This window comes from Hermetia illucens, chromosome 2 (assembly GCF_905115235.1).
Source record: "Hermetia illucens chromosome 2, iHerIll2.2.curated.20191125, whole genome shotgun sequence".
Taxonomy (NCBI): domain Eukaryota; kingdom Metazoa; phylum Arthropoda; class Insecta; order Diptera; family Stratiomyidae; genus Hermetia; species Hermetia illucens.
The window spans coordinates 54,995,366-55,011,984 of NC_051850.1; the positions used below are offsets into that span (position 1 = coordinate 54,995,366).

At 46.6% G+C, this 16,619-nt stretch overlaps 2 protein-coding genes across 5 annotated transcripts in view; one reads left to right on the plus strand and one right to left on the minus strand.

Annotated features, from left to right (window-relative positions):
* Positions 1 to 457: 457 nt before the first annotated feature.
* Positions 458 to 5,633, minus strand: LOC119648108 (mucin-12). Of its 2 annotated transcripts, XM_038049625.1 has the most exons (10): positions 5,475 to 5,633; positions 4,459 to 5,219; positions 4,153 to 4,404; positions 3,883 to 4,095; positions 2,252 to 3,831; positions 2,052 to 2,197; positions 1,744 to 1,993; positions 1,515 to 1,685; positions 1,340 to 1,444; positions 458 to 1,277 (listed from the first exon to the last, which is right to left on the minus strand). In XM_038049625.1, the coding sequence occupies exons 2-10, from the start codon at positions 5,186 to 5,188 to the stop codon at positions 1,128 to 1,130; spliced, it is 3,597 nt and encodes a 1,198-aa protein (XP_037905553.1). In that variant the 5' UTR covers positions 5,189 to 5,219; positions 5,475 to 5,633; the 3' UTR covers positions 458 to 1,127. The 2 variants fall into 2 exon arrangements, with proteins under 2 accessions (XP_037905553.1, XP_037905552.1); XM_038049624.1 differs by having other exon boundaries at positions 3,883 to 4,404.
* Positions 5,634 to 11,430: 5,797 nt separating this feature from the next.
* The window catches only part of LOC119648066, a 47,775-nt gene continuing 42,586 nt past the window's right edge, over positions 11,431 to 16,619 (plus strand). For all 3 annotated transcript variants that reach the window (XM_038049538.1, XM_038049539.1, XM_038049540.1), the window contains exon 1: positions 11,431 to 11,915. In XM_038049538.1, the coding sequence (XP_037905466.1) occupies positions 11,714 to 11,915 (202 nt within the window). In that variant the 5' untranslated portion in view covers positions 11,431 to 11,713. The remainder of the gene's footprint in view (positions 11,916 to 16,619) is intronic.

Consider the following 16,619-nt stretch of genomic DNA (forward strand, 5'->3'; position numbering starts at 1 on the left):
AAAGGACTTGCTTGCCGAAGGTCTGGCCCCACAGTGGTGGGTCCAGAACCACCATTTACCATCAGGCCATCCTCTGTCAAGCCTGCTCTGAAGGGTAAAGTTACCAAGGATTTATATATCCAAATAAAGAAATTTGAATTCCTGTCTGCAGCCGAAATCTTTTTATGAGAAAACCCGAAGTCTCTAGAGCGGCAATTTTACTGTCGGTTAGAGCGATAGGCTTTTACTGGGTCACTGCTCATTAAATTATCACTTGGAAAAAATTGGGTCGTAGTCTTATCTTTATGCAGCAAATGTGATGAAGAGGAGACGGCGCTGCACTTCTTATGTAGCTGCCTCGCTTCATACGAAGATACCTCGGTAAGGTCACCTTCAAAGGAGAACATACTCTGCCTCTGGAATATGTCTCTCAAATCGACATGGCATTGTTCTCTAAGCAACTTTTGAAACAGAAAACTTCATCAAATAAAATACTATTTATTCAAAAACTCCATATTTATACAATCCTTAAACGTTAAACAAAAATATGTTTGTATTTCTCAAAGAAAGACGAATCAGTAGAGCTTACTCTGCATAAATCCTTAAGGCTACGTTCAAGAAAAATGCGCAAACGCAAAATAGAGAGTGTACGCGTGGAAAACTTAATACAAAACTTTCGAAACTAATAAACGAAGCATATCTCGTCGTTCTAAACGACTCCTAAGTATATCGGGCCGTAGCGCGCGCAACGGCGACAAAAAAGCAAATTTTCTACTTTAAAAGTTTCTTGTAACGCGACATCGTCCCGTAGTTGGGAAATCACAATTGAGACGATGAAGGGCTTGCTCTGCTCAGCATTCACTGTTGTCGTAAAACCGAAACTGTTCGTTGATTAGAAGGAACCAAAGCGAACTTGGCGGCTTTGGGGCGAACGATTCGAAATGTACAATTTTTAGAGAAAAGTCAAAATCCTGTACAATATTGCGACCTAATTCTAGAATTTCTCCTTAAACGCTAAGAGTGTATGTGTGTGAAAAAATATTGCTTCGTCCTACTATCGTACGTGGTTCAGACACTTTAGATATTGTATCCTTAATCCAGCTGCTGACTTACTCCTAGGGTGTGTTGTTAGTGGCGAGGGCTGTGCCTTACGTTTTCTCCCGCTTCTTGAAATTCCGCTTGGACGCGCATCGGTGGATGATGTCCGACACGTGCGACTTGTGGTCGAAGATTTTCATGATTTGCGATCGGGCCTCATTCACGCCGTCCACGATGATCTTGCTGCGTTGCATGTTGCCCTGGAATGTGTAGGAAATATTTTAGAGCAATGGATTACGTGGAATTTGAGCTGGTCCCGTACCTTTATCAAGTCGTTCACGCGATCCGTGTCCTGGCTCTGACCGTGCGACTCGAGCTGCTTCAGCATGTCCGAGAGTTTGTCGAAAACTTGGCTTTCGATCTCGCACTGGAAGGAGAATGGGAAAGTTTTATTATAGTCGATAGAGCTGGGAGTTAGGAGAGGTTGGGAGCCTTACCAAGTCTTCCATTTGAGCGCTCAAGTGGTAGATTTTCCATCCATTGATCTTCTGCACGACATGCGCTTGGTTCGCAAGATCCATCACAGTCGGAGGGCGTTCCTCACGAGGCTTTACGTCCGAGTAACGCTGGAAGTGATTGTTCGCCGCCTTCCAGTTTTGCTTGTAGCCCTGGAAAAAGTTCAAAACGGAACATTCCAAACAATTCAGAACGAAATGAAAGTCCTACGTCAAGCAAGTTGCAGGTTCGCGGCTTTTTGATGATTATCTCCGTGGGCTTGGCGTTCTCTTTATTGCTGCTCGCTATCACACTCGCGTTGTTGTTGTTGGTCGGCTTGAATCCTTCGTGCGGACCCACTTGCTGCTGGCTTTGCTGCGAGGGCAGTTGCTGATTGCTGGCTGTGTTATTCTGCAGCTGTTGATTGTTGGGATGGTGTTGGCCCAGAGATTGTTGGTGTTGCGGGACGGGCGGATTTTCACTGTCGAAGAAAGGATTATTTAATAGAGTTGAAGGTGAGGAGGAGGGGGTGAACGTACATTGACCGCCTCGGTTTCTTCTTCGGAGTAGCTTCCAATGTGCCATTGCTGCATCCGGACGAGGGCTGGTGTTGGACGTGCTGCGGCTGGACGGGAAGCTGCCTAGGTGGCCCCTGTCCCACGCTGTTCTGATGGTTCGGATACATCTGCAAGACACCTAGAATGGAATTCATCCTTGTTAAGAACTTGGAAGGACTTACATCATTGATGGGACTAAAATGCGACTCGTTTGAAACGCGCACATTCATTGGCGTCATTGAGTTCATTTCTTCGGACATCTGCTGATCCACTCCGGGACTTGAATTTGCGCTCACAGTCGTCGAACCGCCCGATGATCCAGGCCGAGATTGTGGCGATGTTGGGCGCTCGCGGTCCCGATCTTTCACTCGCTCCGCTATCAAATTCGAGACTTGTGCCGGTGCCATGGAGAGCAGGGTCGGCGCAAGATTTTTCGCAGCGCGGATTGGAGAGCCCTCGTTGTCACGTTTTCGCAAGAACGCCGAGTTTATTGTGCTTAGTGTGGCTGCAGTAGCGGTAGGACGTGGTGGTGAAGGGGCCACTACAGCTGCCGCGGGCAACTTGATTGTCTGCATTGGGATCAACATGTGCGTTTGCTGTACTTGTTGGCCCGCCTGGGAATGTTGGGGCTGCGACATAGTGATGATCTGGGGATGTTGTTGCTGGAGGGGCTGATTGGTTTGCTGCGACAGTCCTGCCGGCTGGCTGGAAATGGGCACCGCTTGCTCTTGAAGGTGCTGTGATGTGAAGCGTAGCGGGACAGCCTGGATTTGGCTGATTGTCTGTGGCTGTCCGGCGGTGGATGAGGCTGGGATTTGCACCTGGCCAATAGCTCGACTGGTTGCTGGGACAACCGTGTATGTGCTTGTTGGATTGTAGGCAATGGACGTCGCCAGAGCAGACGCGAGGCTCGTCGAGGTCACTGCCTGGCTGGTCGAAATGCTGCTTGTGACAGTTGTCGTGGTTAAGGAGAGAACGCCCGTAGAGACTGTCACTGAGCTCGCTGGCACAGATTCATAGTAGAAGCCGCTCGGCTGCTGGATGAAAGCACTTGAGATGCCGGTGGCCCCGCTCGCATTCCCTGAACTAGGCGGCCGGGTGTGGATATAGACGCTAGTCGGCTGGTGATGCGGTTGTACGGATGTCGAGTTGTCGCTGCTCTGTTGGCCGCTGGCACTTTGGCTGGACAAGTGCGTGCCCTGGCTCTGCTGGTGGTGTTGCTGCGACTGTTGCGGCTGCTGCTGTTGTTGTTGGGGAATCACTTTTGCCACGGGTGGCACAGTGATGGCCGCTGTCGCGACCTTGATTGTGCCGGTAATCACATTTGGAGTTCGCGACGGAATAGCCAGCGGAACGACAGTCGCGGAGGAGGCAACGTTCACGTTTTGTGCGATGATCTGCCCGCTTGATTGGTTCACGTTGACGATTTGCGTTATAGACTGCGGAGCGGGGTTGGGCACGCTGGATCCCTGCTGCGACTGTTGAGCCTGCTGCTGGCTCTGTTGCGTTTGTTGTTGCTGCTGTGCCGGTTGCTGTTGCACAGCCTGTTGCGCCTGGGGCGACTGCGCAACGGCACCTGCCGTCACAGAAGCAACAACGTTTGTCGCCGACGACGGGGTGATGGTCGCACCTTGGAGATTTGTGGCCGTCACAGTGGGCGTTACGCCAGTCTGCCCGGCGGGGAGCTTGCCCAGCCCAAGCTGTGTGATCGTGACGGACGATTGCACCTTCGAGATCGTTGTCTGCGGCCGAATTCCTGAAGCTTTGAGAGAGAGTTAGGGGAAGTTGCGATTCTAACAAGAGCGGGACTCACCAATCTTGCCGCCACCGGAGCTCATTATGATCGGCTGCAGCATCAAGTTATTCGGGATCCGGCCGGCGCCCAGAATCTGCTGTCCGCCCGTGCCGGGTTGCTGCTGCTGTAGCTGAATGATACGCGCCGCCGTTGGGAGATTCACATTCCCCGTGGAAGTACGCGTTTGCAGGTTCGTGACGGTCGCTCCTGTGTTCAGTGTCGGCGCCAGCACTGGAAGATTTGGTGCTCTTAGTCTTATGTTTACATCATTCGGAAGCGGGAGAATACCAATTTTAGATGAGGACAACGCGCGGTTGCTCAACTGGATCGGCCGCACTTGTCGCTGGCCACCGGCAATGGTAGCGGCGGCCACGGCGTATCGTTGTTGCGTCGAGCCCGTCGGATTGTACTGTTGGGCCTGCGAGCTGGAGACGTTCGTGTACACGAGCGTGGCGGTTTGCTGGCGCGGCTGCAACACGGTCGAGAGTGTGGCAACGAAGGTTTGCTGAGCTGGCTGTGATGTCGTCGTTTGAATGTTACCTGTAAGCGGGCAGACCTCGGCATAAGATCGCACCGTGAATGATTCACACTTACCTTGACTTTGCGCCTGCTGCGACTGAACTTGGCCACTGGCCAAGGTGGCGGCTTGCCCGACGGCAACAACTCCGGCACCACCGGTGGATGTGGGGACCAGTCGCTGCCGCTGCGGATTGATGTTCCGAATGAACTGAATCGGACTTCCGCCCGAAGCAGCCATCCAGGTGGCTGTTGTAGGCGAGATTACAGTCGTGGCCGGCGACGATGAGCTCCGCGCCACAGTGGTGCCGCGTACAAAGTTCCCGGAGAACCCGGCAACATTGGGCGGTGTGGGCGTGCGAATTGGCGTGACCAGACGTTGCTGGATATTCGTCGTCCCGGCGCGAGGTAGGAACGCCTGAGTCGCGGGGCGGGTGACTGTTATCGAAGCCTGCGACAGGGTTCGATTGGGGACCGCCGTGATTTGAGCTCGAACTGCTTGCGCTGTTGCGGCTCCGTCCATTTTGGGGATCATCGACTGCGGCATTATGGTCGCGTTGGGCATGACAACGCGAACTTGAGAGGGCTGGCCCGTACTAATGGTGCGGTAGGTCGGGGTCGCCTGCTGTGCAGTACCTTGCACGGATGCAACTTTCAGCGTGTCGCCCGATGGTTTCACGTGCGCTATTTTCGCAGGCGCCAAGTCTATCGGGAACGTAGCCGTCCCCGATGTCTTCTGAACTGTGATTTGTTGAACATTCTTTTCTGTTGTATTTCCACTCATGGCTGATTGTTCTTGATTGCTCATTTCTGTCAACAAGACTACGTCGAAGGTTTCCCTGTAAAATAGCGAGAAAAGGGGTTTAAACGAGCCGAAAAAGGAAAAAATGACCAACGACCACAACAAAGCGACTAACAAGCCCCCAAGGACGAATTTTCGAGTAAAACCAATTGAAACTTATTAAACTCAAACACATACATCTAATCATTGCCCTTTTCTCAAAAAATACACTTAAGCAATGCAGCAAAATGGATTTTACTCAAAATTCCAATTTATTAGTTCGCCATTTTCACTTCTCAGCCGAGATAATTACCTTAACACGTCAATTCATGTTACGGACTATTAATCCATAACGTGAAGCGATCATTTGAGGATATTTTGCATTTTTAAAAATACACCAAATCACGGAAAAAAATCACTTGAAACAATTCAGCACAAGCACCCAAGACTTTCCGCAATCTAAAAATGTCGACTTGTGAAGCTTCTACATTTGACGGGGTTCTTCGTTCAATTTTCGAAATTGATGAAAGTTGGGTTGCCATACAAAATGGTGGAATATTTCGTTGAGGAAATTTTTGTAGTGTAGGAGGGAAACGATTTTGAAATGTTGTTTTTAATTTTTCTTATTTTATGTAAATTTTATTCTTTATGCTTATTTACTGATGATTTTACAGTTACATCTAATATTCATAATACCTGAAAGGTAGGGATTATTTGACAATGGAGAACGAGTCAAAAATCTTAAAAGAGAAACAAAGCAATTGAAGATTAGTTGTTGAGAATTTTGAAATTCATCAGTACCTCATTACTTTTCCTTCTTCTCGGTACTGTTTTAATTAAAAGGTGGATTTTTGAATCCTTGTTAGCACCAACGGGACTGGAATTAATATTTGGCAATATTGTTCTTCAAAACCAATGGATGATTTTCTTTGCGGAGTTTAAATCGCTCCACATGCGTTTCCTTGAATTCAAGGCAGTGGATAGATCACACATTGAGAAGGGGCAACAATTCCCTTTATTGCGAGCTACACCATGCTCCCAACCTACTATCTTAGGATGGCCCGTGATTGATTGGCCTAGAACTACGTGTGCAACAGGAGAGCAGGAGTGCAGTGAGTCCTTGAGTATTTAACATGGGTACCTGTCGTGGAGACTTAATCTCACGGTCTTCTTAAGACACGGATTGATTTTGTGACCACAATCAGAGCCCCGCTGTAACAAGCAACAACGGTACCAGTCTATACCAAGTGCATGGCATTCATACAGGTGGATGCAATACCTACCTAAACCTCTACCAAACTAAGGAGTACGGCACCCGTGTTGAAACGCAACACTATGCCGAGGCCAAAAGGTCTCTTCTCGGTTGAGCATAACCAACAAACCCCATGAAGCTCCCACTTGGGGGCCAACCGCAACAACTGAGCTGTATTCGAATACAACGGGAGTTCATCCGAAGTATGAGAGTCCAGGGGCTATCCCGGTTCCCACGGTAACTGTATACCACTGGTAAGGTTTCGTGACCAAATTGCCACTTCAGATGAGTTTCCGTGCAGATTCGGGTTTGATCGCTCTGATTAGGCCTTTGGCTGCATTCATTTTCCACATTGCTTGGTGCTCCCAATCGCACTGATACACGCTTTCATTATATGACCGAAACTAAGGCCTTGGTAACATTAGACCAACGCCATTTGCTCTCTGAGCCGACGCATAATTCTGCTGCCAACAAATTGAGCCTTGTCTCCACCGGTAAGCAGCGATATTTAATTAATTACTGCAGATAAGTGATCTGTCTATAATTAAAAATTCGACAGCATATGGCCAGATTAAATTCGTGTTGGAGATTGATATATTTGATAATTTCCATTACCTATTTATACAAAAACCTTGTCTAAATTCTACTAAGTAATCATTTACGTACTTAATGTGGCAAATTTGGTGATGATACATTGTAGTGATGATCCTATCAATCAGAGAAGTGATGAGCTTTGCAAACAGTGAATATCCGATTACGTTCGTTTGCTATATGGTTTTGTACTTGTCTGGTGAGTACATAGTTTCAAGTTAAGTTTTGTATATGATTGTATGTTTGCTAGAACTATGAAAAGGTCGTGAGGTGCATTATTTCAATATATTGAATTTTTGGTTGCCTCGCCAATGAGTATTGTGTTCCGAGTTGTCACAATCCCGGCATATGCCGGATTTTACCTAATAGTAGCATTAAGTGCCAAGCATTTAGGCTCAGACGATCCTATCTACTTAAAAAATAAAGGGGCGCTGGTGGTGGTGGCCAGTGGTAGGTCAATAGGAGAATCCGTCGAGAACTCCCCGCAATATCGAGCACGTATGCAGAATGGTGTACTTCTGCATGGTTTGAACCAGACAAGTCGCAAAGAACCAAAGTCCCAGAACATCAATGGGAACTACAACCACCCTTTTGAGACGCCAAATTTCTTTGATTTCCCGACCCAGTGGCTCATAGTTCACCCTCTTCTCCACGTATTTCCGTTCGATGTTGCTGTTATGGGGGATTGCAACATCAATAATATACGCGGAGCGACCCGTCTTGTCAACTAACAGTGCGTCAGGCTTGTTGTGTGGAGTATGGCGATGAGTCAGAACTTGCCGGTCCCAATACATGCTGCAAGCAGAACTATCAAGTACTGCTTGCGGCTCATATCGGTAAACCGGACATGTTCCCGTGATTAGCCCATGCTTGTATGCAAGGTTTTGATGGATAACCTTACATACAGCATTATGCCTGGTGAGGTATTGCACCGGTGCCATAACAAAACAGAGATGGTCCAACGTCTCTAACGCCGAACCACACATTCTTCACTGGTCATTTTCCATCCATTCTTTCATGATGAATTTTTTATAAGCTCGGGTAGCGACCACGCCGTCCTGAATGGCACACATGAACCCCTTCGTCTCAACAAAGAGCTCCTCAGCACGCAGCCATCTGTTTGACAAATGGCTGCCAAAGAGAATTCACGCGTTTACCGCGCATTGCCTTTGACTTCCATTCATCGATCGTCGCAGGAATTCGGACAGCAGAGCATCCTTCAGATCACCAACTCGAGCATGGGTTCCTTTGCAGAATTCCTATTTACTTGTAGAAGTCTGTTTCGGTCATAGCTTCGATGTGGAGGTGACCAATGCTATGCCCGGCATGCGGCTCGTGATGACCTTTGCGAACGACCTTCGCAACAGACTTCTAAGGTGGTTGTCACATCCCAACATACACCTTGATGTCATCTAAGTACATCAAATGTGTTAGTTCGCACTTAGCACGTAGGCCATATTTAATTGCAACACCATGCCCTCTAGCATCATTCCGTAGCCATGAAAGGGGGTTCAGTGCCATGCAAAATTAAAGGGGACTCAACGAATCCCCCTGGAAGATGCCCCTCCGTATATGGATGAGCTCTGAGGTATTAGCAGCCTCAGATGTACGGACTGATAAGGTGGTATGCCAACCTTCCATGACTGTCCCCAAAAACTTTATTAGTTTCGCATCAATACGATGCAGATGTAGGACATCGATTAGCCAGGTATGCGGGAAGTTATCGAAAGTCTTGTCATAATCGATATAGCAACTAAAGAGGTTTCTTAGGCCTCTAGTTGCTTGTCCTACAACTACCGACTGTGTACGCTGGTAAATTTGTTATACCAGAAATTTTGCACCCGATGCAGACCTGGGCCTCTCCAGTTCTTCGAGCTGTTTATGGCTCGTCGAACTTCTTCTTCGGTAACATTCGCAAAATTCATGCCTGGCATATTGGCATGGCGGGTGCCTTCAGCGGTGATCCACTTAGCATGCTGGGCAGGTAACCTCCAAAGTCCACTCCAGTATTCTTTCGCTTCCGTTACCGAAAACTGTACTGTCTGGACGCTCTGCTGGGATTTGTTGAGAGATCTAGAAAAGCTCCGCTGGTTCCTCGCGTACGTTTCATTCTGGACACGTCTGGAGTGACTTTCGCCATACCGTCGTTATCGACTGCATATGACAGAAAGTTTCTGCTTTAGTGTGTCCTGAATTTCAACTACGAGTGCCTCACTGGAGATGGCATAGTTCCGGTAAACCCTCTGCACTTTATTTCTCACCCGTCTGCTAGCATTGCCAGTGCTGATCTGAATCAATCTAGCAATGTCCTGCCTTAGTGCGTCCCGCCGACGTTCCAGACGAATTTTTCAGGGTGGATCTTTTCGGTCACTCAAACCAATAACACGAAAACCAATCTTCTGACCGTGCACAATATTCAAGTGACTGTAGTTGCAGTAGCGACATATCAGCACACAGTCGAGATGCAATTTCATCATTGATTTGAGATAGAATTCCTAGAGTTGCTGGAGATGCATAGGGATCGGGAATACCTGGTCTATGGAAAGGATCTTTGGAATTCGTCCCGAACTTCAGCGGAAACCTCAGCTGGATGGTGGAGAAGAGTGCTTCGGCGAGTACTTAAACTGTTGCTTGCAGTGCGGTGTGGTGTTGTTGATACTGCCGTCTCTGCTTCCAGCGACTCTTGGTCACCACCACCAGTCTCCGCGATGACCTCAAGTCGAACACGCTCCCAGATGATGGCCGGGATTGTGTCGCTGCGAGTTATAAAGCGGTACTGGTCTCCGACTCCCTGCACAGTCACTTGCGCGAATTGCAGGATACGCTCGATGAATCTCTGGTGCAACAAGGGGCGGTAGGATGTTGTACCCGCCCCCGCCGTTATTTCATAGTAGGAGCGGATGATGAAGAAATTCATTTCCTCAGTCCACTTCATCTGCTGCCTACGTGAAACTGCTAAAGTGGTCATCACAATCTGTGGCTGCAGGAGGCGGAGCAATGCTCCTGGCCGTCGTGGCGCCTAGACGTTGACCCGCCCTTCGATTAGCGGTTTCGACGCCGTGCTGTCCATTACGGGAGCCCGACCTAGTCACCAAGTGAGGCGACTCCTACCGGTTATCCGTACAGGACCTTATATTCCTTCTTCTTCTCATAGATGGATTTGCATTTTATACCTAACTGCCAGTTGTGGTGACAGCTTCCTCAGTGAGTAATCTGCAGGACTGCAAAGTTCCTGCACTTTCCTCACCTACTCCTGAGACGCCGCGGTGGCGTACAGCCATTCAGACTGAAGCTATCCATCCCTCCTCCTTTCACAACCGGGCTTGAGACCGGCTACGGTGGAGCATTATTATTATTTAAAAATAAAATGAAATTCAATTAATTCTTTTAATATGACGATACCTTCTCTCCCAGCCTTCCTTGCTCCCTTTAAAATGCAGACCCGTTAAGAGGTATTTTCATTTTTTATGACCAAGGGATGCCAGGGTAGGGAGGGGATCGCATAGCCGACGCCTCATTAACACCTGGGGCAATAGACGTATCGGATCTTTACTCTTCACTCGTGGCAACGAATCTCAAGTTTTCCGGCCCCACGACGACCACCGAGTCATTAATTTTTTCCTCCATTTTAACTTCGCGTTCGTTGTCATAATTTCTCACAATTGTTGGTTTTAAATATAGACTCCCAAACCATTCTGCCGTGATCCCAACGCAATATGGATTCTTACTAGCACAGAGGCATAGAAGCGCATGTCGACGGGGCACTTAAGTGGTTAACTCTGGTCAATCCGGATTGTCATCTCCAAAATCTACATTCTTTACACATTCTAAACAGCACTTCATTTTTTAATACCTCCCTTGTTGACTCCAAGGAATCTCCAACATTAAACGTTACATACCAAGCTCTAGTTTGGAAATGGCTACACATTCCTTGTCCTTGTTGAGTGATGCAAGAGTGTGGACCCATTTAGCACACTCTTCAGACAGAAACTGATATCTACGTCCTAAAACCGTTACAATTCACTTTAGATAGTATTTGATATAGAAAAATCAATGAAATCGTGTTTGAATCCTTTATGCAGACTTTACTGAGTGGGGGATCCCCTGCACTTGACATGCATTTATAGTAGATGCGAATTATCAAAAAGTCTGTTGAATGTTGATAATTGCAAACACGCAAGGTAGTAACCGCTATGGGCCAGTGTTGGCATGATAACACCTCAATATCTATTTTCCGCGAAAGTATTCATTTTCGGGCGAGTGTTTCTTACTTTGCATAAGGTTCTAAATTGCCCTCAATTTCCCTAACTCAACGAGTGAAATTCCCTTTTCGAACTTTCAAGCAAAATCCCATCCCATTAGAAAAACAACCAAAACACGCGCTCGTGAAACTTCGTTTCCATCTGTCTCGCCATCGTCTTAGCTGTCACAGAATCGTAAATTTAGTTTGGCACATCTTCCTTGCGGTTGATTCCAAATGAGTTCACGAATTTTTTCAATTGATCGTCAAATGCTGCGAATAATTGGGACGTCATTTGTGTGATTTAAACTGGCTAAAAGCCATAAAGTGATATCGTTCTCTGAAATCAGTGAAGAACTCCATATTCCAATTGAGAAACTCCACCGAAAAGTTATAGCGTGCGCTCACGTTTTTCGCGTTGTCAAATTCGTCGCAGAAACGTTCACTTTCACGCTCGTCTCGTGAGAAAATGGAAGAAAAAAAGTCGGAAGGCGTGGAATCCGGTTGTGTATCCCAGGCAGAGGGAGCGAAAACAGACGCACCTAGCCTGGGCCCTGTAACGCTCGGTGAAAAAAAGCGAATCATTCGAAAAGTGTCCGTGCTCGACCCCAGCAGGCTCTCGAAACTCGGCCTCGATAAAATTATCATCCAAGCTGTGAGCAAATTGAAAGGTTTGTTGTGGATAAATTGTTTGTGCATGTGCTTTAGTTCGGAGGGAATTGTGTTGTGAAAAAAGCAAAACCGCGTGAGTGCTGGCGAGGATTGAACCCAATGTGCGATGGTTGGGAGAGAGACGTTCTGTCCCCGCGCTGTCAAGCGCAATTTTAGCGTTGCTCACAAAGGCTTAACCACACGAACGTGCTCTCTAAGGGTTCTGCGTGGGACCTGGGTTCAAAACTGACCAAATGTCATGATTATTTTGAAATTAGAAGCTTCAGTGTAAATAGTTTCATGCCATGACGATTGGAGATTGCTTTCTCTCAGAAAAGGATTTGGCATTTTTAATATTTTTTACTTTTTTTTGTGGTGGGGGAGGTTATTTTTAAAAATATTACAAATTCTATAATGGTTAGGAATATCGCAACATACACTGGGTCCTATAGTCATAGCTTAATGGGAAGAGTAGCGATCTGCAGATCGAAAGACCCAAGTTCATATCCTCGGGCGGGTCGAGTATCTCCGAACTTTAGTGGAAAAATGGGTAAAAATATGGAACTCGATAAATCGTTGCTGCAAAATCGGATTAAAATTCCAGAGTTAATAACCATAATCGAAGCGAAATATAGCGGTATAAAATGGGCCCTACATCATCTAATCTAGTTGAATTTTTTCGTGTTTTTACGTTTTATAATTTTCTGTCAATTTTGAGCTATTTTTTTTAAAGTATCCGGCCTTAATAAGGAACTCCATACACTCTGTCTGGCGTCCTGACCTGCGCCATCGCTCTCTCATTGGACTTGAAGAGGATGATGCCTCTCGGATTTACATCGGCATCGCGAATCACTTTCTCCAGCGGCAGGTTGACGAGGACGCATGATAGGACATCCCCTTGTCGTAGACCGTTGTTGATGTTGAATGGTCTCGACAATGATCCTGCTGCTTTTATCTGGCCTCGCACATTGGTCAGAGTCAGCCTAGTCAGTCTTATCAATTTCGTTGAGGTACCGAATTCTCTCATGGCTGTGTACAGTTTTACCCGGCTATGCTGTCACAGGCGGCCTTAAAGTCGATGAAAAGATGGTGCAACTGATGTCCATATTCCAACAGTTTTCCATCACTTACCGTAGAGAGAAAATCTGATCTGTTGCTGATTTGCCTGGAGTGAAGCCTCTTTGGTATGGGCCAATGATGTTCTGGGCGTATGGGGTTATCCGGCCTTGCCCCTATAACCTCTGTAATTGCTGCACTGTGTGATATCTCCCTTTTTATATATGAGACAGATAATGCCTCGTTACCAGTCTTCAGGCATTGATTCGTTGTCCCATACCTTGAGCACAAGTTGATGAACCATATTTAACTAATTCGGCTGTAATTCTATCAGCTCCTGGCGACTTATGATTTTTAAGCCGATTAATTGCACGGACTGTTTCTTCTACACTTGGTGGTGACAGTATTTGTCCGTTGTCTTCAGTTGGCGGGACCTCCAACTCGCCGAACCTCTGGTTGTTCAGTAGTTCATCAAAATACTCAACCCATCGCTCCAATATACCCACTCTGTCGGAAATCAGATTTCCCTCTTTGCTTCGGCAGGATGAGCATCGAGGTGTATAGGGTTTCATCCTGCTGACTTGTTGATAAAACTTGCGCGCCTGATGCGGTTGCTCCCTGTACTCTTCGAGTTCACAGACTTGTTGGTTCTCCCAGGCTCCTTTTGTTCATCTGTGAAGTGGCTTCTCCACTCGACGGAGTTCGTGATAAGTCTCTGCGCGTGCCTGCGTTCTTTCAGAATGCAACATTACTCAGTATGTAGCATGCTTTCGTTCCATTGTTAGCTTACATATATCGTCGAACCAGCCGTTACGACTTTTCTTGCGGCTGGGGCCAAGTATGCTTATGGCCATATCAATGATAACGTTTTTCAGGTGGTTGCGAAGGCCATTTTTGATGCTTCATCTCCAGGAAATCTGTTAGCTGCGGTTATTGCGGCATCCATTTACCCCTTGTAGGTGTTACGCAGAACTGTGTTGTGAATGGCTTCAGTATTTACTCTCAATCGATTGCCAGGGCGGGTTTGTAGGTTGTGTTGTAATTCGAGCTCGGAGCACCATGCCAACGAGATAGTGATCCGCGCCTATATTGCCCTTCCACGCAAACCAGATACTTCCAACAACCATTTCGTGGGATACAGCTAACTGAATAATCCGACGTCCGTTATCATTAGTATCCCTATGTAAGCTATGGGAGCCGACGTATCGTCTGAATACGGACTCCGTCCCTAATTGGCTGTTAAAATCCCCAAGTATGATTTTGATATAATATCTGGGGCAGGCTTCGAGAGTTGGTTCTACTGCCTCGTAGAAGTTATCCTTCTCCGACTCTGCAGTCTCCTCTGTAGGGGCGTGAACGTTAATGAGCCTTATATTTCTAAATTTGCCTCGCAAGCGCAGAGTGCATAGCCCTTCGCTTATGTTTTCAAAGCCGATAATAGCAGGTTTCATTTTTTGGCTGACTAAGAAACCTACTCCGAGCACATGGTTTATTAGATGGCCGTTAAAATATATGGTGTAGCGGCCGTTCTCTAGGAAACCGGTCCCTGTCCATCGTATCTCTTGTAACGCTGTTACATCAGCCTTATATTGGAACAGGGTAACGGCTAGCTGCTCAGCACCATTCCGTCTGCACAGCAAGCGCACATTCCATGAGAAAATGCGTTAAACCTTATTCCATTGTCGTTCCCGGGTTCGTCGTTGTATTGTCAGACCAGTCTGAGGCTCCTGTGGCTTCGTAACTTCGCTTTTCGTGTAGGGTTGTCAGCGCTACCCAACCCCCAACCGGAAGGACCAGTTGGTAGATTCTGTCCCGTGTTTAGGCGCGGGAGACTCGCCTTCATCCCCTTCTCCGTCTGCAGTTTTTCATTAAGAAAAAAACTCTCAGTGATCACCACGTGGGGGTGGGGATAGGCTTTGATAGTAGAGCTGTTGGTGTAGGTTCAGCAGGCGTTTCCCAGGTTTTATGCTCCATCGTGGGTATCTACGTTTCGCCCATACCCTTTATATAACCTTATTGAAATCTGTTTATCGTGTCTGTCTGCCTCACGAACTTTTCTCCAAAACGGTTACATAGATTCAAACGAAGGATATGAGGGAGCTATGAAATCCTTCGTGTGACGGGTATGGTTTTGTGTGGATTTAAAGGGAGATAGCCTTTGTCAAAACTATCCGATGAATTCCAATTCATTGGCCAGTCTTTCTTTCTAGCTTGAAGAGGTGCTCTTCAAGTCTTTAAGCGCACCAATTCGCAAATGAATTTCAGGGCAGCCCGCTTGACTGTATGAAGAATTCTTTGACATATTGCTTGAACTTCTTACAGTCAGACTCCCTTCCGCCTCTTTCTCTTCTGCCAAGATTTTAACCTCCCGAAAATCAACTAATTCTAGGTTTCAAATCCCTTCCAACAACCCTTCTCACTATTTCCTCCTACTCTTCTCTTTTATGACTAATTGTTTTGCACTGCAATTCAGTGCCACCCAAAACTCTTTGGACCGCACTCTCGATATCTTCCTTTCCAACCTGCCCGAACGCCACCTCCCTATCTTTCCTTGTATATTTGCGTATGGGGAAATTGACGATCCCCATCGCCCAATTGATTTTGGAGCGGAGCTCTTTCATTCCAACGTCAAAACCACGAGTAAATGAGTTAAGTTCAATTTATCTGAGTGTAAGGACTTGTTAGCACTGATGAAGGGAACAAGTGGTTCCCCAAATATTGGCATTTGCAAAATAAATATATCTGCACCATCGAAATAGAAAAAAAAACAAGTTTTTTTATTATTTCAAATAAGTTCAATTTGCCGAAAACCAACTTTGACAGTCTCAAATCAGCCTTAGCTTCATTCAAATGAAAGCACGTATTATCCAACTTATCTCTAACTCTTAGTAATTTTTACAATAACCTTCTCGATCTCCTCTTCAGTTATTTCCCTTCCAGAGAGCTATACAAACATCCGCCTGACGCTGTACCGCGAAAGAAGTTTGCTTCTAGAAATGACGCAGACCTTGCTCATTTCAAGGCTATTGTGGGCTGCACTGTGAAATTTATGATTAAAACAACGTCTAAGCGATACTTGATCAGCTTCGAAGCCGCCTTTGCTTGCGATGATTTGAAATCGGCATGGCCCTACACTCGCTATCTTCATAACCCCATCCTCCGATTGTCAACTCTCCACAACAATCCTGTGACCTACTCTGTTTTTGCTTTTCTTTTGTGTTTTCTTCTTCGACCCTTCGCCCGCGATGTCTTCTAGGTGCAGACTGCTCCGAATTTCTCGTCTTTCCTCTCCTTATTCCTTCCTTGCTTGAGTTCCTCAACGGTAATGTTGATGAGTCGAACCTGGTCCCGATGGGCCTCCTAATCTCTTCCTTGTTAACTGTAAACCATACATTTCCCTCCCTCTGTGTGTAATCATTAACAAAAGTCGAGAAAAATGCTCTTTTCTTCAGTAAGAGGCCCTTTTTATTTCTATTCTTTCAAGCGGGGACCTTACTCTAGCTGTGAACTATCTTTCCTCTCGCTCCAAAATCCCCGAGAGACACGTCAGCGACGGGTTGATCGCACATGTGGGTTATCTCATAGTGAAAAAGCAGCATAGCTTTGTAAAACATTGATCTATTGTTTCAAACTTTCTGGACTTTGCCAACTTCTTTGCTAAATGCCTT